General features: G+C 47.9%; 1 protein-coding gene across 2 annotated transcripts in view; it reads left to right on the forward strand.

Annotated features, from left to right (window-relative positions):
* Positions 1–27,639, forward strand: part of YARS1 (tyrosyl-tRNA synthetase 1) — a 160,796-nt gene that overhangs the window by 76,881 nt on the left and 56,276 nt on the right. For both annotated transcript variants that reach the window (XM_063954133.1, XM_063954138.1), the window contains exons 3-6: positions 11,146–11,292; positions 11,494–11,669; positions 12,421–12,550; positions 12,631–12,711. In XM_063954133.1, coding sequence (XP_063810203.1) covers positions 11,146–11,292; positions 11,494–11,669; positions 12,421–12,550; positions 12,631–12,711 — 534 coding nt within the window. The remainder of the gene's footprint in view (positions 1–11,145; positions 11,293–11,493; positions 11,670–12,420; positions 12,551–12,630; positions 12,712–27,639) is intronic.

Below are 27,639 nucleotides of genomic sequence, written 5' to 3' on the forward strand. Positions count from 1 at the left end.
GACCTGCTCAGGGCCAGAGAAATACCTAGCAACAGTGCCGTAATTAGTCATTTTAGTGCTGTGTGCAAGAAATGGCATCGGAGCCCCGCCCCTCTATGTAAAACAGGGGCAGTGCGCGCCGCAGGCGCGTGCAAAAAAATAGGGGGGTGGCTTCGTGGGGAAGGGGTGTGGCCACAAAATAATACCAATTAATATAACGGTGCACAGTAGTCTCCATTATTCAAATTACGTCGCACGGTAGTACCACTACACCAGGTAGAGACCCTTTTACACATTATGGCGGACAGCTTCCCCTTTTTTGCACATTACGGCAGACAGCGTCCCCCTTTTTACACATTACGGCAGACAGCGTCCCCCTTTTTACACATTACGGCAGACAGCGTCCCTTTTTTACACATTACGGCAGACAGCGTCCCTTTTTTACACATTACGGCAGACAGCGTCCCTTTTTTACACATTACGGCAGACAGCGTCCCTTTTTACATATTACACCAGACAGCGTCCCCTTTTTACACATTACGGCAGACAGCGTCCCTTTTTACACATTACGGCAGACAGCGTCCCTTTTTACACATTACAGCAGACAGCGTCCCTTTTTACACATTACGGCAGACAGCGTCCCTTTTTTACACATTACAGCAGACAGCGTCCCCTTTTTACACATTACGGCAGACAGCGTCCTATTTTTTGCACATTACCGCAGACAGCGTCCCATTTATTATATATTACGGCAGACAGCGTCCCTTTTCTACACATTACGGCAGACAGCGTCCCTTTTTTACACATTACAGCAGACAGCGTCCCCTTTTTACACATTACGGCAGACAGCGTCCCATTTATTGCACATTACGGCAGACAGCGTCCCATTTATTGCACATTACGGCAGACAGCGTCCCATTTATTACACATTACTGCAGACAGCGTCCCATTTATTACACATTACGGCAGACAGCGTCCCATTTATTACACATTACGGCAGACAGCGTCCCATTTATTACACATTACGGCAGACAGCGTCCCATTTATTACACATTACGGCAGACAGCGTCCCATTTATTACACATTACGGCAGACCTCGTCCCATTTATTACACATTACGGCAGACGGCGTCCCATGTTTTGCATATTACGGCAGACGGCGTCCCATGTTTTGCATATTACGGCAGACAGCATCCCATTTTTTGCATATTACGGCCGACAGCGTCCCATTTATTACACATTACGGCACACAGCGTCCCTTTTTTACACATTACGGCAGACAGCGTCCCATTTTTTGCACATTACGGCAGACAGCGTCCCATTTTTTGCACATTACGGCAGACAGCGTCCCATTTATTACACATTACGGCAGACAGCGTCCCATTTTTTGCATATTACGGCAGACAGCGTCCCATTTATTATACATTACGGCAGACGGCGTCCCATGTTTTGCACATTACGGCAAACAGGATAGATAGATAGAATAGGTATACTTACCGTTTCCGCTGGCTCAGGCTCCTCGTGCAGCTTCTGTTCTGGCAGGGGAGAAGAAGGTGGAGGAGGGATCCGCAACAGCGCTATGTCATTGGTAGAAGCGCTGCTGCTGCTGGACCTCTCCTTTACCATAGGCTGCCCTCCGCCGCTGTGAATGCTGGGATGCGATGCGCATCCCAGCATTCACAGCGGCGGAGGGCAGCCTATGGTAAAGGAGAGGGCCAGCAGCAGCAGCGCTTCTACCAATTACACAGCGCTGCTGCGGCTCCCTCCTCCATCCCCCCTCCTCCTCCCCCCCCCCCCCTGTAGCCGGTGCGCGCATCTCCGCGGCGGCGGAACACAGCGGCAGCCAGGCGGCATGTAATGAGTCAGTTTGACTCATTACAATCCGTTCTGGCTGCGGGCCCCTTGACAGTTGCGGGCCCCAGTGCAAGGCACTGCCTGCACAGGCGCTAGTTCCGCCTCTGCTCCACAGCTATAGCTGGTAAATCTGATCTTTTGCCTTATATTCCCTCACAGCCTAAGAAAGCACAACATTATCAAATGCAGTCCTTTCGGTCGCAGAAAAACAAGAAAGTACGAGGAGCGTCCTTTCTTACCAGAGGTAAGGGCGCAGGGCACAGCTAGTTCCCAGGAACAGAAGTCCTCCCCGGCCTCTACTAAATCCACCGCATGAAGCTGGGGCTCCGCTAAGGGAGTCCGCCCCAGTGGGAGCACGTATTCGACTCTCCAACCACATCTGAGTTCACTCACAGGTGGATCCCTGGGCAATAGAAATTGTTTCTCAGGGTTACAAGCTGGAATTCGAAGAGGTGCCTCCTCGCCGGTTTTCCTTATCGGCCCTACCGGCTTCTCCCCCAGAAAGGGAGATAATATTAAATACAATTCACACATTGTATCTCCAACAGGTGGTGCTCAAGGTTCCCCTCCTTCAACAAGGAAGGGGATATTACTCAACCTTGGCTGTAGTACCGAAACCGGACGGTTCGGTCAGACCTATTTTAAAATTAAAATCTCTGAACCTATACTTGAAACGGTTCAAATTCAAGGGGGATTTAATGGTGTATCTAGACATAAAGGCTGCATACCTTCATGTTCCCATTTATCCACCCAATCAGGCGTACCTGAGAATTACGATACAGTATTGTCATTACCAATTTCAGGGTAATTGGCGGAATTGATGGTGCTCCTACGCAAGCAAGGAGTCACAATTATCCCATACTTGGACGATCTCCTAATAAGGGCGAGATCAAAAGAGCAGTTCTTGAACAGCGTGTCACTTTCGCTGAAGGTGTCACAGCAACTCGGCTGGATTCTCAATATCCCGAAGTCACAGTTGATTTCTATGACTCGTCTGCCCTTCTTGGGTATGATTCTGAATACGGACCAGAAATGGGTTTATCTTCCGATAGAGAAGGCACAGGAAATAATGACTCTGGTAAAAAAAAAAACTATTAAAGCCAAAACAGGTGTCAGTGCATCTTTGCACTCGGGTCCTGGGAAAGATGGTGGCATCTTACGTGGCCATTCCCTTCTGCAGGTTCCATGCGAGAACTTTCCAATGGGATCTACGGGACAAGTGGTCCGGATCACATCTACAGATGCATCAGTTAATCACCCTGTCCCCTAGGGCCAGGGTGTCTCTCCTATGGTGGCTGCAGAGTGCTCACCTTCTGCAGGGTCGCAGGTTCGCCATCCAGGACTGGATTCTGGTAGCCACGGACGCAAGCCTCCGAGGTGGGGGAGCAGTCACACAGAGAAGAAACTTCCAAGGTCTTTGGGTCAAGTCAAGAAACTTGTATTCAAATCAACATCCTGGAGCTAAGAGCCATATACATCGACCTTCGGCAAGCGGAAACATTGCTTCGCGACCTACCGGTTCTGATCCAGTCAGACAACATCACCGCAGTGGCTCATGTAAACCGCCAAGGCGGCACAAAGAGCAGAGTGGAATTGGCAGAAACCACCAGGATTCTCTGCTGGGCGGAAAATCATGTAAGCGCATTTTCAGCAGTTCATTCCGGGAGTAGACAACTGAGAAGCAGACTTCCTCAGCAAACACGACCTGCATCCAAGAGAGGACTTCTTTAGGAAGCCTTCGCACAGATTGCAAGTCAGTGGGAACTGCCACAGATAGACATGATGGTGTCCCGCCTCAACAAGAAGCTACAGAGGTATTGCACCAGGTCAAGAGACCCTCAGTCAGTAGCTGTAGATGCCCTAGTGACACCGTGGGTGTTCCAGTCGGTCTCTGTATTTCCCCCTCTTCCTCTCATACCCAAGGTGTTGAGAATAGTAAGAAAAAGAGGAGTGAGAACAATCCTCATTGTTCCAGATTGGCCACGAAGGACCTGGTATCTGCATCTGCAGGAAATGCTCACAGAAGATCCGTGGTCTCTTCCTCTAAGACAGGACCTGTTGCAACAGGGGCCCTGTCTATTCCAAGACTTACCGCGGCTGCGTTGGACGGCATGGCGGTTGAACGCCGGATCCTAGCGGATAAGGGTATTCCGGATGAGGTCATTCCTACGCTAATAAAGGCTAGGAAGGACATGACATCTAAACATTGTCACCGTATATGGCGAAAATATGTTTCTTGGTGTGAGGCCAGGAATGCTCCTACGGAAGAATTCCATCTGGGCCGTTTCCTTCACTTCCTGCAAATTGGAGTGAATTTCGGCCTAAAATTAGGATCTATTAAGGTTCAGATTTCGGCCTTATCCATTTTCTTTCGAAAGGAATTGGCCTCTCTCCCTGAAGTACAAACTTTTGTGAAGGGAGTACTGCATATTCAGCCTCCTTTTGTACCTCCGGTGACGCCTTGGGACCTTAACGTGGTGTTAAGTTTCATTAAGTCACACTGGTTTGCACCACTTAAAACGGTGGAGTTGAAAAATCTCACTTGGAAGGTGGTCATGTTATTAGCCTTGGCTTCGGCTAGGCGAGTGTCGGAATTAGCGGCTTTATCACATAAAAGCCCCTATCTGGTTTTCCATATGGATAGAGCGGAATTGCAGACCCGTCCTCAATTCCTGCCAAAAGTGGTTTCATCCTTTCATATGATCTATTGTGGTGCCTGTGGCTACGCGTGACTTGGAGGTTCCCGAGTCCCTTGATGTGGTCAGGGCTTTGAAAATTTACCTGGCCAGATCGGCTACAGTCAGAAAAACAGAAGCACTGTTTGTCATGTATGCAACCAACAAGATTGGTGCCCCTGCTTCAAAGTAGACTATTGCTCGCTGGATCTGTAACACGATTCAGCAGGCGCATTCTGCGGCGGGATTGCCGTTACCTAAATCGGTCAAGGTCCATTCCACTAGGAAGGTGGGCTCTTCTTGGGCTGCTGCCCGAGGGGTCTCGGCGCTACAGCTGTGCCGAGCTACTACTTGGTCGGGTTCAAACTCCTTTGCAAAGTTCTATAAGTTTGATACCCTGGCTGAGGAGGACCTCCTGTTTGCTCAATCGGTGCTGCAGAGTCATCCGCACTCTCCAGCCCGTTTGGGAGCTTTGGTATAATCCCCATGGTCCTTACGGAGTCCCCAGCATCCTCTAGGACGTAAGAGAAAATAAGATTTTAAACCTACCGGTAAATCTTTTTCTCGGAGTTTGTAGAGGATGCTGGGCGCCCGTCCCAAGTGCGGGCTACTTCTGCAAGACTTGTATATAGTTATTGCTTAAATAAGGGTTACGTTATAGTCTTATCGGTCTTGGACTGATGCTATGTCGTTTTCATACTGTTAACTGGATAGTATATCACAAGTTATACGGTGTGATTGGTGTGGCTGGTATGAATCTTGCCCTTGGATTAACAAAAATCCTTTCCTCGTACTGTCCGTCTCCTCTGGGCACAGTTTCTCTCATACCCCTTTTCCACTAGCTCAAAAAACACGGGTAAATGCACGGGGGCGCGCATTTACCCGTGTTTTTGGCAAGTGGAAAAGGGTAAACCCGGATCAAGTGACCCGTGAATCCTACCCGGCTATTTACCTGGGTAGGACACGGGAATGATCCGGGTAGGGTGTAGTGTAAACGGGAGCCGTGTCGATGCGACACGGCTCCCGTTTACACTGTATGGATGGGCGGCGCTGGGAGATCATGTGATCTCCCTGCGCCGCCCCTGCCGTGTAGCTAGAAGCGTCACCAACCCGGCATATGCCGGGTTGTGACTGCTAATGGGAAAGGGACCGAGCACGGGTCGCAGCAGGGGGCAGCTCCCGTGTCAGGCTCCCGGCTGCGACCCGTGCTCGTAGGTGTAAAAGGGGTCTAACTGAGGTCTGGAGGAGGGGCATAGAGGGAGGAGCCAGTGCACACCAGATCTTAGTCTTTCTTTAAGTGCCCATGTCTCCTGCGTAGCTCGTCTATCCCCATGGTCCTTACGGAGTCCCCAGCATCCTCTACGGACTACGAGAAAAAAGATTTACCGGTAGGTTTAAAATCTTTTTTTCGCTACTGTGCGGCTCAGCAAAACAACACTGAGGTATCTTGGGAGTATGGAGGGTGTGGAGGCAGGCCCGGCGCTACCCGCTCAGCAAAGGGATGCAGTGCAGGTAGGCGCCGGGCAGGAGAGGCGCCTTCACTGCTCTGCATCCCAGCTGAAGCGCCATCCTGTCCCCCCCTGCTGCTGCTGCTGCGCCTGCCCTGTCACACTGACACAGGCAGCCACAGCAGTGCCGGCAGCATGAAGCCTTCTCCTCTCTCCCCTGTGACAGGGAGAGGAGTGTCGGTGATCGTTCGGACGAAAAGGGGCGGAGCTACACGGGACCAAGGGGGCGGAGCTACACAGGATCATGCTATTGAAGATCTGGCCAGCACAACTGTGGTAAGTTGATGTAAAAAGAGTGAGAGAGAAAGTGTGTGTGTGTGTTTGGGTATGTGTATGTATGTATGTGTGTGTTTGTATTTATGTATATACTGTATTTATGTACGTGTGTATCTGTATGCAGAGCCGTAATGTGTAAAAAGGGGACGCTGTCTGCCGTAATGTGTAATAAGGGGGACGCTGTCTGCCATAATGTGTAAAAAGGGGGTGCTGTCTACCGTAATGTATAAGAAGGGGACTCTGTCCGCCGTAATGTATAAAAAGGGGGACGCTGTCTGCCATAATGTGTAAAAAGGGGACGCTGTTTGCCGTAATGTGTAAAAAGGGGGGCGCTGTCTGCCGTAATGTGTAAAAAGGGAAATCTGTCCGCCGTAATGTGTAAAAGGGGCTGGTGTACTGGCGCTGCTGTGTGGCGTAGTTTGAATAATGGAGACTACTATAATATGTAATATGAATTGGTATTATTTTGTGGCCACACCCCTTCCCCACTAGGGACCAGTGCAAGATGTCCGCTGTCTGTATTACATTGATAGTCCACTGAGGTGAAGCAATAGATAGTGTGTTCAGAGTAGATTAAAGGCAATATGTGACTCAAGATTACAATTCTTATAAATAACACCAGAAATGGCTCCCAAGGTCTGGACCGTGCACAGACTGGCACCTGCCGCTCAGGCGTTTCACTGTTACGAGGCTTGTACACTGAAAGCCCCTGTGCTCACGGTTGTTTCAGTTACACAAAATAGACCCTTATGGCACGTCGGGTTCCATGCAACTCTGCTAGAGCGGACTTTTTTTTCCACAGCTTTTTACCCGAAGATGTGTCTTACTCCCAATGTGATGCTATCGGGATGCACCAGGACATTGTGTTGATTAATTTCATATGCAACACTTGTATTTCTGTGTGCTGCCGAGTCTTGTCTCAGTCTGTGGGGGTAATTCAGAGTTGATCGCAGCAGCAAATTTGTTAGCATTTGGGCAAAACCATGTGCACTGCAGGGGGTGGGGTGGGGGGGGGGGGCAGATATAACATTTGCAGAGAGAGTTAGATTTTTGTGGGTTATATTGTTTCTGTGCAGGGTACATACTGGCTGCTTTATTTTTACACTGCAATTTAGATTTCAGTTTGAACACACCCCACCCAAATCTAACTCTCTCTGCATGTTATATCTGCCCACTCTGCAGTGCACATGGTTTTGCCCAGCTGCTAACAAATTTGCTGCTGCTGTCAACTATGAATTAGGCTCTGTATACAAAGTGCTACGATGCAGCAGCTGCTGCTTTTTTCTTCAAGTTCTGTTGTGCTTCGTATACAGTATAGGACTGCAAACTCGGTCCTCCTTACCCCACACAGTGCATGTTTTGCAGGTAACCAAGCAGGTGCACAGGTGTATTAATTACTCACAGACACAAGGTCCGCAGGTGGAGTTAATTATTTCACTTGTGATTCTGTGAGGAGACCTGCAAAACATGCACTGTGTGGGGTAATGAGGACCGAGTTTGCAGACCTATGTTATACAGACTCCGTTGCACTCAGATATATAAGGCATCCAGCATCACGTGGCATATTAAGGCTAGTTGTATGCATCATTACCTTGCGTGACGTAAGACAGTGCCTGGCTGTTTGTTTACAAGTCCGTTGGAGTTCTGATATCTACATCTCAATATCTTTGATGTGAGAAATGTGTTCGAAATCAGATGGATTTCTGAGTCGCACTATTCTGCATAATAGCCTTTAATTCTTGTCTACATGCCGAAACACACCCTCACTAAACTTAACCTATGATCAAACAACCCTGTTACATCGAGATGATCATTCAGCTGTAAACTGAATTGCAATAGAGCTGTTCTTCAAATTTTTTCGGGCTTCCGAGGCTAGAAGGCTCGGTCAGACCAAATCCTCTATCTGAAATCTCAAAATTCCTACTTAAAATCCATGAGGGAATCTCTCATGGCAGGGTTTCTCCACACGGACAACGGAGAAAGGAGGTCTCATTACGGTTTCCTCCGCATTAGGCTTACCTGAGGTTTGAGATTCAGGATTGTCGTTACCAATTCGCCAGATTGATGGCGGTATGATGGGTTTCCTTCGATAGTAAGGAGACTTGGTTGTTCTATACTGGATCGCTCTCCAAATTGCGGAGAGATCAAGAAGCCAAATGGTACAAAACGTTGCTTTCTCCCTGACAGTTCTTCAACAGCAGAACTTGCCAGAATCCCTGTTGGTCCTAACGACGCGGTAGCCGGCTTGGGCAATATTTGCTTCTGAGGATTCAGAGTCTGGTTAGACCTGCAACTGGGTCAATCCATTAATACATTCAGTTACTGGAAAAGAGGGTTGCGGCCTACGAGGCCTTTTTCAGTGGGCAGTTTGCATGCCAGTGTGTTGGCGGGACCTGTTGGACAGGTCGTCCGGTTCCCTCCTGAGATAATCATGGTTTCGAGACAAGAATGTCACTCTTGTGGTAGCGACGAAATTCTCACCGAGGACAAGTGTCAAGTTCGGATACTTATCACCACTTTAACGGTCTAGAGTTAAGGGCCGTTTATAACAGTTTTCTACAAACAAAAACCGGAGAAGAAATGACAGAAGCCAGAAAGATTTGCCGCTGGGTGACAAAAACATTTACGCGCTCTGTCAGCGATGTTCGTTCCAAGAGTGAACAACTGGGAAGCAGAATTCCTTGGCAGACACGTTCTTCATCCAGGAGAGTAGAGTCTTCATCAAGCAGTTTTTCACAGAAGTGACAAGTTTGGGGAATTCTGGAAATAGTCAAGATGGCGTCTCGCCTCGACAAGAAACTTCAGAGTTATTGTTCAAGGTTGAGGGTCCCTCTAGATAGCGGTGGATGCCCTAGTGACACCGTGGGTGTTTCGGTCGGTACATGTGTTCTCTCCACTTCCACTCTGTGCAAAATGCTAAAAGATCACAAGAAGAACTAAGGTTCAGGTGATCCTCATTCTTCCAGACTGGTCAAGGAGGGCTGGTATCCGAATCTTCAGGAATTGCTCATAGGAGATCCCTGACCTCTTCCTCTGCGAGAGGATCGGTTACGGCAGGGGCCATGTGTGTGTTCCTAGATTTACCGCGGTTTCCATTGACTGTTTAGAAGTTAAACACCGGATCCCAACCCGAAGGGTATTCCCAGTGAAGTCATCCTTACTCTTCTTCAGACAGAAAGAAGTAACGTTAAAACATTACCACCAATTTTGGAGAAAGTATGTGTCTTGGTGTGAATCCAAGAAAGTTCCTACGGAAGAATTCCAGTTGGGTCGTTTTTCTCCATTCTTTCCTTTACAAGGTTGTGTGGATGCGGGCCCTAAGTTGGGCTTGATTTAAGGTTCAGTTTCAACCTTATCGGGTTTCTTCCAAACACAATTGGCCTCCTTTCCAGAGGTTCAAACTTTCGTAAAAGGAGTGTTACACATCCATCCTCCCTTGTGCCCCTGTGGCACCATGGGATCTTACCGTGGTGTTGCAGTTCCTGCATTCTCATTGGTTGAACTTTTCAATACAGTTGAGTGGAAATTCCTCACTTGGAAAGTGGTCATGCGGTTGGCATTGACGTCCGCGGGGTGGGTGTCTGAATTAGCGATTTTGTTTCACAAGAGCCCTGTTTAATCTTCCATGAAGATACAGCGGAGTTGAGAACTCGTCAGCACTTTCTGCCAAAAGTGGTTTCATCGTTTCACGTGATCAAACCTATTGTGGTGCCGGTGGCCACTGACGCCTGGGCGACGCAAAGTATCTCGATGTGGGCTGAGTTTGAAAATTTTTGTTGCCAGATTGGCTCGGATTAGGAAAACAGACGCTCTGTTTCTCCTGTCTGCTCCCAACAAGATTGGGGCTCCTGCTTCCAAGCAGACTATTGCGCGCTGGATCTGTGATACGATTCAGCGGGCTCATTCTACGGCTGGAGTGCCGTTGCCGAGATCGGTGGAGGCCCATTCTACCAGAAAGGTGGGTGCGTTCTGGGCGGCTGCCCGAGGGGTCTTGGCATTACAGATTTGCCGAGCGGCTCCTTGGTCAGGTTCAAACACCTTTGCGAGGTTTACAAGTTTGATACCCTGGCTGATGAGAACCTCATGTTTGCTCAATCGGTGCTGCAGAGTCACCCGCACTCTCCTGCCCGTTCTGGAGCTTTGGTATAATCCCCATGGTCCTTTTGGAGTCCCCAGCATCCTCTAGGACATATGTGAAAATAGGATTTTTATACCTACCGGTAAATCCTTTTCTCTTAGTCCGTAGGGGATGCTGGGCGCCCGTCCCAGTGTGTACTGTCTCTGCAGTTGTTAGTTTTGGTTACACACATGCTGTTACCTTTCAGTCAGCCTGTTGCTGACGTTGTTCATGACGTGGCAGGCGTTATGCTATTATTGGTTGTGTTTACACACAGGTTGTTACGTTTTCTGGCAGCATTTTGCTGCATATTATTCATGCAGTCAGCTGGTGTTCTGTTGAATGCCACGTCTGCGGCATTCTGGAGGTGTGAGCTGGTATGACGCTCACCGTGTTTAATGATAAATTCTTTCCTCGATAATGTCAGTCTCCCTGGGCACAGTTCTAGAACTGGAGTCTGGAGGAGGGGCATAGAGGGAGGAGCCAGTTCACACCCCTTTTAGCGTCTTAAAGTGCCCATGTCTCCTGCGGATCCCGTCTATACCCCATGGTCCTTTTGGAGTCCCCAGCATCCTCTACGGACTAAGAGAAAAGGATTTACCGGTAGGTATTAAAATCCTATTATTTATTGTATTTATTTATTTATTTATTTATTTATTTTACTAACCTCCATATTTGTGTATTGGTTGTTAAGCCTGTTGTAAAATACTGAAAATATGTTTTTTTTCTTGTTACAGGAGGTTCTTGGGGAGGACAAGCTGAAGGAAATCCTGAAGGAACGAGAGCTACGACTGTATTGGGGCACAGCGACCACAGGAAAACCACATGTAGCTTATTTTGTGCCAATGTCCAAAATCGCTGACTTCCTAAAGGCTGGGTGTGAGGCGAGTACTGACTGGTTATTGCGGAGAATAAGATGAGGGAATATAAAAGAAAAATAGACCGCATTAGCTGTTATGTGTATTGACTAAGAACACATTCCTTAGCCACATTCACAAGACTGATTGTCTTGTCTTCTCTTTTTTTTTTTTTTTTACCTTGTCTTTAATACGTTCCTGGCCTCTCTTTTTTTTTTTTATCTCTAGGTAACAATCTTGTTTGCAGACCTCCATGCCTATCTGGATAATATGAAAGCTCCCTGGGATCTTCTAGCATATCGCACCAGTTATTACGAACAGGTTATCAAAGCTATGCTGCAAAGTATTGGTGTTCCATTGGAGAAACTGCGCTTTGTTAGGGGGACTGAATACCAGCTTAGCAAGTATGTGTTACAAGGTGAAACCATCCACATTTCATCACAGCTCATTTATGAGTGCAGTTAATCAAGTTCCATTCTTCTATCTTGTAATGTAAGGGAAACCCATGTCACTGTGACAAAATTGTCTTGGTGCCTTGGTACCTTCTCCGTGGAGTGGCACACCTCTATATTCAGTGAGCGGTACTGGCTTTTGTTCATGGGAGGTCCTGGTGGCTTTATAGAACAGCATATAAACATTGGGACAAGTTTTTCTTTAACATTTTGTAATGTTTACATTGAATGATTTATTGAAGCCTGATTTGCATCCTTGCCTTAGGTCATTTGACTGTCACTAGATTATGTCTCTTTGAAGTTTATAGCATTATGAAGTGGGGAAACATCAGAATTGCGTAGATCTGATTCTATAGAAAGACTTGCACCTATATTTTAATTTGGGAGGCAGGGGGGGTGTAATCCGAAAGTATGCAATCTCTTTAAGATAATGTTCCCAATTCTTACAGGCTATTATATACAATCATACATTGACATAATGCGATTTAATATTCCAAGTTGTTTTAACAAATATTGACTTATGTGAAAAGCAGAAAACCTGCTACATCAGAAGTATTTCCCACTCCCGTTACAGTAGTTGCGTTTAATTCATTAGGAAATAATTTTCTCTTAACGTTCTCCTCTGTGTGTTTGTATTTGTTTATTTTCTATTTTTTTTATCTGCTTTTGCTTTTTGTCTTATGGTACGTATTCTGTATTACAGGGAGTATACGTTGGATGTGTATAGGCTATCCTCGGTTGTCACTCAACATGACGCTAAGAAAGCTGGAGCAGAGGTGGTGAAACAAGTAGAGCACCCATTGCTCAGTGGTCTCCTGTACCCAGGATTGCAGGTGGGATCTGTCAGGACCTAGAGACAAAGACAAGATCATAGTCTTATCAGATCATGTTCATTTATACTTAATCTATGCAGGCTTTGGATGAAGAATACTTGAAAGTTGATGCACAGTTTGGAGGTGTTGATCAAAGAAAAATCTTCACATTTGCTGAAAAGGTGAATAATAGGTTTTATGGAACTTTTTTATTTCTTTTCTCTGACGTCCTAGTGGATGCTGGGGACTCCGTAAGGACCATGGGGAATAGCGGGCTCCGCAGGAGACTGGGCACTCTAAAGAAAGATTTAGTACTATCTGGTGTGCACTGGCTCCTCCCTCTATGCCCCTCCTCCAGACCTCAGTTAGAATCTGTGCCCGGACAGAGCTGGGTGCTTTTAGTGAGCTCTTTTGAGCTTGCTAATAAGAAAGTATTTTAGTTAGGTTTTTTATTTTCAGAGAGCTTCTGCTGGCAACAGACTCTCTGCTACGAGGGACTGAGGGGAGAGAAGCAAACCTACTAACTGCGGCTAGGTTGCACTTCTTAGGCTACTGGACACCATTAGCTCCAGAGGGATCGAACACAGGACCTGACCTTGTCGTCCGTTCCCGGAGCCGCGCCGCCGTCCCCCTCGCAGAGCCAGAAGACAGAAGCCGGCAGAAGCGGAGAAGACATCGAAATCGGCGGCAGAAGACTCCTGTCTTCACATGAGGTAGCACACAGCACTGCAGCTGTGCGCCATTGCACCCACACACTCCGGTCACTGTAGGGTGCAGGGCGCAGGGGGGGGGCGCCCTGGGCAGCAATTGTTACCTCCTGGCGAATGCTGCATATAGACAGTGGCACACTGTTATATGTATGAGGCCCCGCCATTTATTTTACAAGAAATCGCGGGACAGAAGCCCGCCGCTGAGGGGGCGGGGCCTTCTTCCTCAGCACTCACCAGCGCCATTTTCCTTTCACAGCTCCGCTGAGAGGAAGCTCCCCAGGCTTTCCCCTGCAGAATCACGGTAGAAGGGTGAAAAAGAGAGGGGGGGGCCACATAAATTTAGGCGCATAAATCACAATACAGCAGCTACTGGGTAAACACTAAGTTACTGTGTAATCCCTGGGTTATATAGCGCTGGGGTGTGTGCTGGCAGACTCTCTCTCTGTCTCTCCAAAAGGCCTTGTGGGGGTCCTGTCCTCATTTAGAGCTTCCCCTGTGTGTGTGGTGTGTCGGTACGCGTGTGTCGACATGTTTGACGAAGAGGGCTATGTGGAGGCAGAGCAAGTGCAGTTGACTGACGTGTCGCCGCCGACGGCGCCGACACCTGATTGGATGGATATGTGGAAGGTGTTAAATGATAATGTAAACTCCTTACATAAAAGGTTGGATAAAGCTGATACCTCGGGCCAGTCAGGGTCTCAACCCATGCCTGATCCTACAGCGCAGAGGCCCTCAGGGTCTCAAATGCGCCCACTATCCAAAATGGTTGACACAGATGTCGACACGAATTCTGACTCCAATGTCGACGACGATGATGCAAAATTGCAACCAAAAATTACAAAAGCTAGACGTTACATGATTATAGCGATGAAGGATATTTTCTCTATCGTCCTAGTGGATGCTGGGGTTCCTGAAAGGACCATGGGGAATAGCGGCTCCGCAGGAGACAGGGCACAAAAGTAAAGCTTTCCGATCAGGTGGTGTGCACTGGCTCCTCCCCCTATGACCCTCCTCCAAGCCAGTTAGATTTTTGTGCCCGGCCGAGAAGGGTGCAATTTAGGTGGCTCTCCTAAAGAGCTGCTTAGAGAAAGTTTAGCTTAGGTTTTTTATTTTACAGTGAGTCCTGCTGGCAACAGGATCACTGCAACGAGGGACTTAGGGGAGAAGAAGTGAACTCACCTGCGTGCAGGATGGATTGGCTTCTTGGCTACTGGACATCAGCTCCAGAGGGACGATCACAGGTACAGCCTGGATGGTCACCGGAGCCTCGCCGCCGGCCCCCTTGCAGATGCTGAAACATGAAGAGGTCCAGAATCGGCGGCAGAAGACTCCTCAGTCTTCTAAAGGTAGCGCACAGCACTGCAGCTGTGCGCCATTTTCCTCTCAGCACACTTCACACGGCAGTCACTGAGGGTGCAGGGCGCTGGGAGGGGAGCGCCCTGGGAGGCAAATGAAAACCTATTTGGCTAAAAAATACCTCACATATAGCCTCCGGGGCTATATGGAGATATTTAACCCCTGCCAGAATACACTAAAGAGCGGGAGACGAGCCCGCCGGAAAAGGGGCGGGGCCTATCTCCTCAGCACACAGCGCCATTTTCCTTACACAGCTCCGCTGGTCAGGACGGCTCCCAGGTCTCTCCCCTGCACTGCACTACAGAAACAGGGTAAAACAAGAGAGGGGGGGCAAAATAGTGGCAAAAATTATATTATAAAAGCAGCTATACAGGGAGCACTTATTATAAGGCTATCCCTGTCATATATAGCGCTTTTGGTGTGTGCTGGCAAACTCTCCCTCTGTCTCCCCAAAGGGCTAGTGGGGTCCTGTCTTCGTTAAGAGCATTCCCTGTGTGTCTGCTGTGTGTCGGTACGTGTGTGTCGACATGTATGAGGACGATATTGGTGTGGAGGCGGAGCAATTGCCAAATATGGGGATGTCACCTCCTAGGGGGTCGACACCAGAATGGATGCCTTTATTTATGGAATTACGGGATAGTGTCAACACGCTAAAGCAGTCGTTTGTCGACATGAGACGGCCGGACAATCAGTTAGTGCCTGTCCAGGCGCCTCAAACACCGTCAGGGGCTGTAAAACGCCCTTTGCCTCAGTCGGTCGACACAGACCCAGACACAGGCACTGATTCCAGTGGCGACGGTGACGAATCAACCGTATTTTCCAGTAGGGCCACACGTTATATGATTTTGGCAATGAAGGAGGCGTTACATTTAGCTGATACTACTGGTACCACTAAACAGGGTATTATGTGGGGTGTGAAAAAACTACCTATAGTTTTTCCTGAATCAGAAGAACTAAATGATGTATGTGATGAAGCGTGGGTTGCCCCCGATAAAAAGATGCTAATTTCAAAGAAGTTATTAGCTTTATACCCTTTCCCGTCAGAGGTTAGGGCGCGCTGGGAAACACCTCCTAGGGTGGATAAGGCGCTCACACGCTTATCTAAACAAGTGGCGTTACCCTCTCCTGAGACGGCCGCACTTAAAGATCCAACAGATAGGAGGATGGAAAATATCCAAAAAAGTATATACACACATACAGGTGTTATACTACGACCAGCTATAGCGTCAGCCTGGATGTGCAGTGCTGGAGTAGTTTGGTCAGAGTCCCTGATTGAAAATATTGATACCCTGGATAGGGACAATGTTTTACTGTCTTTAGAGCAAATAAAGGATGCATTTCTTTATATGCGTGATGCACAGAGGGATATCTGCACACTGGCATCACGGGTAAGTGCTATGTCCATTTCGGCCAGAAGAAGTTTATGGACGCGACAGTGGTCAGGCGATGCGGACTCAAAACGGCATATGGAAGTTTTGCCGTATAAAGGGGAGGAGTTATTTGGAGTCGGTCTATCAGATTTGGTGGCCACGGCTACAGCCGGGAAATCCACCTTTTTACCTCAAGCTACTCCCCAACAGAAAAAGACACCGACTTTTCAACCGCAGTCCTTTCGTTCCTTTAAAAACAAGAGAGCAAAGGGATATTCATATCTGCCACGAGGCAGAGGAAGGGGGAAGAGACACCAACAGGCAGCTCCTTCCCAGGAACAGAAGCCCTCCCCCGCTTCTACAAAAGCCTCAGCATGACGCTGGGGCTTCTCAAGCGGACTCGGGGGCGGTGGGCGGTCGTCTCAAGCATTTCAGCGCGCAGTGGGCTCACTCGCAGGTAGATCCCTGGATCCTGCAGATAATATCTCAGGGGTACAGGTTGGAACTAGAGACAGATCCGCCTCGCCGTTTCCTGAAGTCTGCTTTACCAACGTCCCCCTCCGAAAGGGAGACGGTTTTGGAAGCCATTCACAAGCTGTACTCTCAGCAGGTGATAGTCAAGGTACCTCTTCTACAACAGGGAAAGGGGTATTATTCCACTCTATTTGTGGTACCGAAGCCGGACGGCTCGGTAAGACCTATTCTAAATCTGAAGTCCTTGAACCTGTACATAAAGAAGTTCAAGTTCAAAATGGAGTCACTCAGAGCAGTGATAGCGAACCTGGAAGAAGGGGACTTTATGGTGTCCTTGGACATCAAGGATGCGTACCTCCACGTTCCAATTTACCCCTCACACCAGGGGTACCTCAGGTTCGTTGTACAAAACTGTCACTATCAGTTTCAGACGCTGCCGTTCGGATTGTCCACGGCACCTCGGGTCTTTACAAAGGTAATGGCCGAGATGATGATTCTTCTTCGAAGAAAAGGCGTATTAATTATCCCATACTTGGACGATCTCCTAATAAGGGCAAGGTCCAGAGAACAGCTAGAGAGGGGATTAGCACTGTCTCAAGAAGTGCTAAAACAGCACGGCTGGATTCTGAATATTCCAAAATCCCAGTTAATGCCGACAACTCGTCTGCTGTTCCTAGGGATGATTCTGGACACGGTTCAGAAAAAGGTTTTTCTCCCGGAGGAAAAAGCCAAGGAGTTGTCCGAGCTTGTCAGGAACCTCCTAAAACCAGGAAAGGTGTCTGTACATCAATACACAAGAGTCCTGGGAAAAATGGTGGCTTCTTACGAAGCAATTCCATTCGGCAGATTCCATGCACGAATTTTCCAGAGGGATCTGTTAGACAAATGGTCAGGGTCGCATCTTCAGATGCACCAGCGGATAACCCTGTCTCCAAGGACAAGGGTATCTCTTCTGTGGTGGTTGCAGAGTGCTCATCTATTGGAGGGCCGCAGATTCGGCATACAGGATTGGATCCTGGTGACCACGGACGAGCCTGGAAACGTCTCTTCACATAAACATTCTGGAACTAAGAGCAATCTACAATGCTCTAAGCCAGGCAGAACCTCTGCTTCAAGGAAAACCGGTGTTGATCCAGTCGGACAACATCACGGCAGTCGCCCATGTGAACAGACAGGGCGGCACAAGAAGCAGGAGTGCAATGGCAGAAGCTGCAAGGATTCTTCGCTGGGCAGAGAATCATGTGATAGCACTGTCAGCAGTGTTCATCCCGGGAGTGGACAACTGGGAAGCAGACTTCCTCAGCAGACACGACCTTCACCCGGGAGAGTGGGGACTTCATCCGGAAGTCTTCCACATGCTGGTAACCCGTTGGGAAAGACCAATGGTGGACATGATGGCGTCTCGCCTCAACAAAAAACTGGACAGGTATTGCGCCAGGTCAAGAGATCCGCAGGCAATAGCTGTGGACGCGCTGGTAACGCCTTGGGTGTACCAGTCGGTGTATGTGTTTCCTCCTCTGCCTCTCATACCAAAAGTATTGAGAATTATACGGCAAAGAGGCGTAAGAACGATACTAATGGTTCCAGATTGGCCAAGAAGGACTTGGTACCCGGAACTTCAAGAGATGATCACGGAAGATCCGTGGCCTCTACCTCTAAGGAGGGACTTGCTTCAGCAGGGTCCCTGTCTGTTTCAAGACTTACCGCGGCTGCGTTTGACGGCATGGCGGTTGAACGCCGGATCCTAAAGGAAAAAGGCATGCCGGAAGAAGTCATTCCTACTTTGATTAAAGCAAGGAAGGAAGTAACCGTGCAACACTATCACCGCATTTGGCGAAGATATGTTGCGTGGTGCGAGGATCGGAGTGCTCCGACGGAGGAATTTCAACTGGGTCGATTCCTACATTTCCTGCAATCAGGATTGTCTATGGGTCTCAAATTGGGATCTATTAAGGTTCAAATTTCGGCCCTGTCGATTTTCTTTCAAAAAGAATTGGCTTCAGTTCCTGAAGTCCAGACTTTTGTTAAGGGAGTGCTGCATATACAGCCTCCTGTGGTGCCTCCAGTGGCACCGTGGGATCTCAATGTGGTTTTGGAATTTCTAAAATCTCATTGGTTTGAACCACTAAAAAAGGTGGATTTAAAATATCTCACATGGAAAGTGACCATGTTACTAGCCCTGGCTTCGGCCAGGAGAGTGTCAGAACTGGCAGCTTTATCTTACAAAAGCCCATATCTGATTTTCCATTCGGACAGGGCAGAACTGCGGACTCGTCCGCATTTTCTCCCTTAGGTGGTGTCAGCATTTCATCTGAACCAGCCTATTGTAGTGCCTGCGGCTACAAGTGACTTGGAGGACTCCAAGTTACTGGACGTTGTCAGAGCATTAAAAATATATATTGCAAGGACAGCTGGAGTCAGAAAATCTGACTCGTTGTTTATATTGTATGCACCCAACAAGATGGGTGCTCCTGCGTCTAAGCAGACGATTGCTCGTTGGATCTGTAGCACAATCCAACTTGCACATTCTGTGGCAGGCCTGCCACAGCCTAAATCTGTTAAGGCCCACTCCACAAGGAAGGTGGGCTCATCTTGGGCGGCTGCCCGAGGGGTCTCGGCATTACAACTTTGCCGAGCAGCTACGTGGTCAGGGGAGAACACGTTTGTAAAATTTTACAAATTTGATACTCTGGCTGAGGAGGACCTGGAGTTCTCTCATTCGGTGCTGCAGAGTCATCCGCACTCTCCCGCCCGTTTGGGAGCTTTGGTATAATCCCCATGGTCCTTTCAGGAACCCCAGCATCCACTAGGACGATAGAGAAAATAAGAATTTACTTACCGATAATTCTATTTCTCGGAGTCCGTAGTGGATGCTGGGCGCCCATCCCAAGTGCGGATTATCTGCAATAATTGTACATAGTTATTGTTAACTAATTCGGGTTATTGTTAAGAAGCCATCTTTCAGAGGCTCCTCTGTTATCATACTGTTAACTGGTTTTGATCACAAGTTGTACGGTGTGATTGGTGTGGCTGGTATGAGTCTTACCCGGGATTCAAAATTCCTCCCTTATTGTGTACGCTCGTCCGGGCACAGTACCTAACTGGCTTGGAGGAGGGTCATAGGGGGAGGAGCCAGTGCACACCACCTGATCGGAAAGCTTTACTTTTGTGCCCTGTCTCCTGCGGAGCCGCTATTCCCCATGGTCCTTTCAGGAACCCCAGCATCCACTACGAGAAATAGAATTATCGGTAAGTAAATTCTTATTTTACACATATCAGAGGTAAACCCTGTCCCTGACAAGAGGGTTTATATGTATGGGGAGAAAAAGCAAGAGGTGACTTTTCCCCCTTCACATGAGTTAAATGAGTTATGTGAAAGAGCGTGGGATTCCCCAGATAAGAAATTCCTGATTTCCAAAAGGTTACTTATGGCATACCCTTTCCCGCCAGAGGACAGGGTGCGCTGGGAATCCTCCCCATGGGTAGATAAAGCTCTGACACGCTTATCTAAGAAGGTGGCCCTGACGTCGCAGGATACGGCCACCCTAAAGGATCCTGCAGATAGAAAGCAGGAAAGTATCCTGAAATCTGTTTATACACATTCAGGGACTCTACTGAGGCCGGCAATTGCGTCGGCGTGGATGTGTACTGCTGTAGCAGCGTGGACAGATAATCTGTCTGAGGAAATGGATACCTTAGACAGGGATACCATTATGCTGACCCTGGGGCATATAAAAGACACTGTCCTATATATGAGGGATGCCCAGAGGGACATTTGCCTACTGGGCTCTAGAATTAATGCAATGTCAATTTCTGCCAGGAGGGTCCTGTGGACTCGGCAGTGGACAGGTGATGCCGACTCCAAAAAACACATGGAGGTGTTACCTTACAAGGGTGAGTAATTGTTTGGGGACGGCCTCTCGGACCTGGTTTCCACAGCTACTGCTGGGAAGTCAAACTTTTTGCCATATATTCCCTCACAACCGAAGAAAGCGCCGTATTACCAAATGCAGTCCTTTCGCGCACAAAGAAGCAAGAAGGTCAGAGGTGCTTCCTTTCTTGCTAGAGGCAGGGGCAGAGGAAAAAAGCTGCACCTTAGAGCTAGTTCCCAGGAACAGAAGTCCTCCCCGGCTTCCACTAAATCCACCGCATGACGCTGGGGGAGCGGTGGGGGCGCGTCTCCGACACTTCAGCCACCAGTGGGTTCGCTCACAGGTGGATCCCTGGGCTATACAGATTGTGTCTCAGGGATACAAGCTGGAATTCGAGGTGATGCCCCCTCAACGTTACCTAAAATCGGCCCTGCCAGCTTCCCCCATAGAAAGGGAAGTAGTGGTAGCGGCAATTCACAAGCTATTTCTCCAGCAGGTGGTGGTAAAGGTTCCCATTCTTCAACAGGGGAAGGGATACTATTCCACAATGTTTGTGGTACCGAAACCGGACGGTTCGGTCAGACCTATATTAAATTTAAAGTCCCTGAACATTTATCTGAAAAGATTCAAGTTCAAAATGGAATCGCTCAGAGCGGTCATTGCAAGCCTGGAAGAGGGGGATTTTATGGTGTCTCTGGACATCAAGGATGCTTACTTGCATGTCCCCATTTATCCGCCTCATCAGGAGTACCTCAGATTTGTGGTACAGGACTGTCATTACCAATTCCAGACGTTGCCGTTTGGCCTGTCCACGGCACCCAGAATATTTACCAAGGTAATGGCAGAAATGATGGTGATCCTGAGAAAGCAAGGAGTCACAGTTATCCCATACTTGGACGATCTCCTCATAAAGGCGAGGTCGAGGGAGCAGTTGCAGATCAGCGTAGCGCACTCACAGGAAGTGTTGCAACAGCATGGCTGGATTCTGAATATCCCAAAGTCGCAGCTGATTCCTACGACGCGTCTGCCCTTTCTGGGCATGATTCTGGACACAGACCAGAAGAAGGTGTTTCTCCCGACGGAGAAGGCTCAAGAGCTTGTGACTCTAGTCAGAGACCTCTTAAAACCGAAACAGGTGTCAGCGCATCACTGCACGCGAGTCCTGGGAAAGATGGTGGCATCGTACGAAGCCATTCCCTTCGGCAGGTTCCATGCGAGGATCTTTCAATGGGATCTGTTGGACAAATGGTCCGGATCGCATCTTCAGATGCATCGGCTGATCACCCTGTCCCCTAGGGCCAGGGTGTCTCTTCTGTGGTGGCTACAGAGTGCTCACCTTCTCGAGGGCCGCAGATTCGTCATGCAGGACTGGGTCCTGGTGACCACGGATGCGAGCCTCCGAGGGTGGGGGGCAGTCACTCAGGGAAGAAACTTCCAAGGGTTGTGGTCAAGTCAGGAAACTTGTCTGCACATAAATATCCTGGAACTAAGGGCCATATTCAACGCCCTGAGTCAAGCGGAGCCACTGCTTCGCAACCAACCGGTGCTGATTCAGTCAGACAACATCACCGCGGTGGCTCATGTAAACCGCCAGGGCGGCACAAGAAGCAGAGTCGCGATGGCGGAGGCCACCAGGATTCTTCGTTGGGCGGAGAATCACGTACAAGCACTGTCAGCAGTGTTCATTCTGGGGGTGGACAACTGGGAAGCAGACTTCCTCAGCAGGCACGACCTTCACCCGGGAGAGTGGGGACTACATCAGGAAGTCTTCATTCAGATTACAAATCGATGGGAACTGCCACAGGTAGACATGATGGCGTCCCGTCTCAACAAAAAGCTGCACTGGTATTGCGCCAGGTCAAGAGACCCTCGGGCGATAGCTGTGGACGCCCTGGTAACACCGTGGGTGTTCCAGTCGGTCTATGTGTTCCCTCCTCTTCCTCTCATACCCAAGGTACTGAGAATTGTAAGAAGAAGAGGAGAGAGAACAATACTCTTTGTTCCGGATTGGCCAAGAAGACCTTGGTACCCGGAATTGCAAGAAATGCTCACAGAGGACCCATGGCCTCTGCCTCTCAGACAGGACCTGTTGCAACAGGGGCCCTGCCTGTTCCAAGACTTACCGCGGCTGCGTTTGACGGCATGGCGGTTGAACGCCGGATCCTAGCGGAAAAAGGCATTCCGGAGGAAGTTATTCCTACGCTGATAAAGGCTAGGAAGGACGTGATGGCAAAGCATTTTTCACCGCATATGGCGAAAATATGTTGCTTGGTGTGAGGGCAGGAAGGCCCCTACAGAGGAATTCCAACTGGGCAGATTTCTGCACTTTCTACAGTCTGGAGTGACTATGGGCTTGAAGTCGGGATCCATAAAGGTCCAGATTTCGGCCCTATCCATTTTCTTTCAAAAGGAACTGGCGTCTCTTCCTGAAGTTCAGACGTTTGTTAAGGGAGTGCTGCATATTCAGCCCCCTTTTGTGCCACCAGTGGCACCTTGGGATCTCAACATGGTGTTGGGTTTCCTAAAATCCCACTGGTTTGAACCACTTAAGACCGTGGAGCTAAAGTATCTCACGTGGAAGGTGGTCATGCTATTGGCATTAGCTTCGGCTAGGCGTTTGTCAGAATTGGCGGCTTTGTCATGTAAAAGCCCCTACCTGGTTTTTCATATGGACAGGGCAGAATTGCGGACTCGTCCCCAATTTCTGCCAAAGGTGGTGTCATCTTTTCATTTGAACCAACCTATTGTAGTGCCTGTGGCTACTCGTTACTTGGAGGATTCCAGGTTACTAGATGTAGTCAGGGCTTTGAAGATTTATGTAGCCCGAACGGCTGGAGTCGGGAAAACTGACTCGCTGTTTATCCTATATGCCCCCAACAAGTTGGGTGCTCCTGCTTCAAAGCAAACCGTTGCCCGCTGGATCTGTTACACGATTCAACAGGCTCATTCTGCGGCTGGATTGCCGCATCCAAAATCAGTGAAAGCCCATTCCACAAGGAAGGTGGGCTCTTCTTGGGCGGCTGCCCGAGGGGTCTCGGCATTACAGCTTTGCCGAGCTGCTACTTGGTCGGGTTCAAACACATTTGCAAAATTCTACAAGTTTGATACCCTGGCTGAGGAGGACCTTGAGTTTGCTCAATCGGTGCTGCAGAGTCATCCGCACTCTCCCGCCCGTTTGGGAGCTTTGGTATAATCCCCATGGTCCTTACGGAGTCCCCAGCATCCACTAGGACGTCCGAGAAAATAAGATTTTACTCACCGGTAAATCTATTTCTCGTAGTCCGTAGTGGATGCTGGGTGCCCGTCCTTAGTGCGAACTTTCTGCAATACGTGTACATAGTTATTGCTTAATAATGGGTTATGTTATGTTGGCATCCGTGGTTGATGCTTTGTTGTTGTTCATACTGTTAACTGGGTATGTTATCACAAGTTATATGGTGTGATTGGTGTGGCTGGTATGAGTCTTACCCGAGATTCCAAAATCCTTTCCTTATAATGTCTGCTCTTCCGGGCACAGTTTCCTTAACTGAGGTCTGGAGGAGGGGCATAGAGGGAGGAGCCAGTGCACACCAGTAGTACTAAATCTTTCTTTAGAGTGCCCAGTCTCCTGCGGAGCCGTCTATTCCCCATGGTCCTTACGGAGTTCCCAGCATCCACTACGGACTACGAGAAATAGATTTACCGGTGAGTAAAATCTTATTTTTTTGTATTTAAATATTTTGAGTAAACGAGTGTATTGTGTTTGTTTGAGAAATGCAGTAAGGGTTAAGTGCCCTACACACTAAGGGGTATATTCAACAGAAGTCGGATCCATTCCGACATTCATTTGTCGGAATGGATCCGACCTGGGCTATTCAATGTATTATCAATTCGACTTTAAAAAAAAGTTGAATTGAGATGCAGGAGCTTAGACGGTGGAGAGCTGCGGGCAGACAGGGGAGAGCAGCGCTACAGCAGCAGCTATATAGCAGCAGCTTTCTCCCATCTGCCCGCGGCTTTCCCCCGTCTCCCTCCCTCGTCTCTCTGCTTCTCCCTGTACCTCCTCTCCACGGCCCCGCATCACAGCCGCCGCTCACGGCAGCGTCCACCCGGCTCCAGCAAGCGAGGTCTCGCTTGCTGGAGCCGGGAGGATGCTGCTGTGACATCCTCCTGCTTTCCCCGTCTGGCTGCCCGCGGCTCTCCCCTTCACTGCTTCCGCATGTCACTTCGACTTTGAATTGAGATGGTCGAAAAGGGGGCCAAAACCTGTCAGTTTTGGCCCCGTTTTTGACACAAGCACGTGGATCGGCAGCTATTCCGCCGATCCACGTGCTTTTCGACAAGTCGAATTCTGACCTAGAAAAGTTGAAAACTGACGTCTTTTTTAAAGATGGCAGCTTTCTACTTCAATTGAATATACCACTTAAAGATTAACTGTCCAATCTGGTTGATTTGAAAGAAAATCTGGCAATATCTGGGAGCAAATGACTATCAACCATTTGCTCCCAAAATGTAGAATATTGACAAAAACGGTTGTTCAGATAAATTGGTTTAATGAAACAAACTTAACCAATTTAACTGAAAGTCAATTTTTGTCTGTTTTTCCAGTGTTTGAGAGCAAATGGTCAATTGTCATTTGCTCCCATACATTACCAGATTTTTGTTCCAACCAGGAAGATTGGACAGTTAATCTCTAAGCGTGTGGGGCCCTTTAGTCCTTAGCATCCCATTCATATATAGATCTATTGCAACTTTTCCTGGCAATGTGGTCTTGATTTCTGGCATGGACCCTGCTCTCTGTGTTGCGCCTGCTTTTGTCATGTTTGTGTAACTGTAATTACTGCAACCTCCCCAGTGAAGTATAATACATGTCGGCGATAAGAGCGTGTGATGACCACTGGTCTTTGCATTTGGCGTTACATGCTTATAGACTTGGATTACAGGTTTGTTGTTTAGTTAGTGCTGATAATTGGACTGTGCTGTATGCTAGTCTAATCCTGGCTGTACTTGCTGTGATACCTGCCCAGTGTTGCCATGTGTATGTGCCTGCATAACCTTCATCAGGACTGAAGATGCTTTGATTAGTCTAATCATCGTACATGCATCCAATTGACAACCAGTCTGCCTGTGACAGCTATCATGTACAGACCATATAAGTTGTCCCATTAGAGAGACATCCACAATAAATGTGCTGATTGGCTTCATTTCGTTCATTGTGATCACCCACCTGTGGTAAATTGAGGGTCCTCTTAAAAGGTGAAGTGAAATCCTTGTAACAGGTTGCTGCATACTAGAAGCAGAAAGCATGTAGTTCGGGCCTCTATCATGCCTTTCCCCTACCTTCCCTGTTTTCCCCTCACTGGCCAATGGAGAATGAGTGCTATGACTCTTGGTATAGAATAGGAACCCGACATTGGGGGTATTCAATTAGTGGCAAAATCACGGCAATTTACTGCGATTGCCATTGTCGCATCATTTTTGTTGCGCAAACTGAGTGTTCCTGAGTATACGCAATCCCGCGATTGGCCCTATTCAAATGCAAATTAGCAAAAATTGGTGGCAAAAGTGAAAAATGGGTAAATCTGTCCATATCCCCCAAAAAGGCTAAACTAACATCGGACAACAGTATAAAAGTTTCTTATTGGTTATAATAAACGTATTTCTGGTACTTAGAATCAAATGGCTGTTATATGCAATTTTTTTTTTAATGAAAGAGAACAATTTTTTCCCCAGCAAAATAAGTGCTGAAAATAAACTTGGGGTACATAAAAATGAGTATAAGTATATAGTGTTCACTCTAGGAGTGAAAAGGGGCATGGCGCCGGACTCCGGGGGCATATGTGCGCGCTACCGAAATGGGGGCGCGGCCACGCAAATTAGGGGGTGGCCATGCCTGCGTCATTTTAGGAGGTGGTGCGGCCCACAGACGCTACTATAGAGAGCGTTTGTGGCCGGCGAAGTCACTGTTGGGGGCGTGCCCAGCACCTCCGTCGGTGCTGGGCTTCCCCCAGCTCTCTCCCAATACGTGAATGGATGCCGCGCGCATGCGCACGGCATCTATACAAGCCGGGAGGGCTGGAAGCGGGCGGCTGTTCTAGCAGGGCGCCGCAAAAGGGGCAGGGCGGGTTTTGCCTGCTAAAAAACGGGCAGGGCGCGGCGCCCTGCTAAAACAGCCTAGAGTGAACACTAAGTATATATTTGGGTAATTTTATGGGACTTTAAAAAAAAAAAAAAGTGGAAATACACTGATTTACTCCTACATGCAAGTCTAAAAAAACGTTGTCCCACTCATAAAGCACCCCAATATACCTGTCCCATACCTTGTACCCCAATTTCCATAATTTTGCACTTTTTCACCACAAAAATGACGTCATTATTGGCCAATTAAAAATAATTTAAAAACTTGTAAGTGCCTAATTAGTCATTTAGTGGGGTGTCCCAAGGATTCAGAAACAAATTTCAACATTTTTAACTTATAATAGGGATTTTCCACAAGTTTATCACCTGCTCAGAGTTGGTGAAATGAAATTTGCGGTCAAAATAACGCAAAACCATTTTCGGGGACAATTGAATAGCAAATTTACTGCGATTCACAGTAATTTTGCGTCTTTTTACAGAGAAAAACGCATTTCCGCTGGCGATTGAATTCCCTGCATAATAAACTATTAATGACATATGGGCCAAGTAACAGATGTGTACATTTTAACTAAGCTATTATGGTTATGCAGTACTGTATATATACTTGTTGCTTAAAATGAGTAATGTATAGTACATGCTGGTCACACAGGTTGTATTACATCATTTAATAGGATTCAGTTTGTGAGCATGTATTTTGCTTCAATCATGAGTCAGGCATTGCATTAGAGTATACTACTTTGCCGGTCAGCGTTTTGTAAGCAGTATGCAAATTTAGTCGTCATAACCTTTACATATTTCTGAGATTATGGCCTTTTCCTAGTCCTCGTCTACCAGGAAATCATTATATACATTATCCTTTCTATAATCTGCACATTCTGGTATGTTGCTGACTGAACCTAATGTCCTTACTTTCCAGTAATCTTCTTAAATTACATGGGATTTTAGTCCCTGAATTTGGCTCAGTCGCACTGTTGGTCAAAAAGATTATTGTGGAAAAAGATTATTCCAGATATGAAATAGCATTGCATAGCGTATGTATGATCTGTTAGCACAGTGTGACTTTTTATTTATGGGATATCTTTGTGATTGTGTGTATGTTTCTTCCAGTATCCATAACCCCCTAATCCTATAGCAGGTTGGATACATATTTCAAATGTGTTTTCATTTCATTTTGCACTAAAAAGAAATTGACACTAGTAAATGACAGCTAT

The sequence above is a fragment of the Pseudophryne corroboree genome, chromosome 2 (genome assembly GCF_028390025.1).
Source record: "Pseudophryne corroboree isolate aPseCor3 chromosome 2, aPseCor3.hap2, whole genome shotgun sequence".
In the NCBI taxonomy this organism is placed as follows: domain Eukaryota; kingdom Metazoa; phylum Chordata; class Amphibia; order Anura; family Myobatrachidae; genus Pseudophryne; species Pseudophryne corroboree.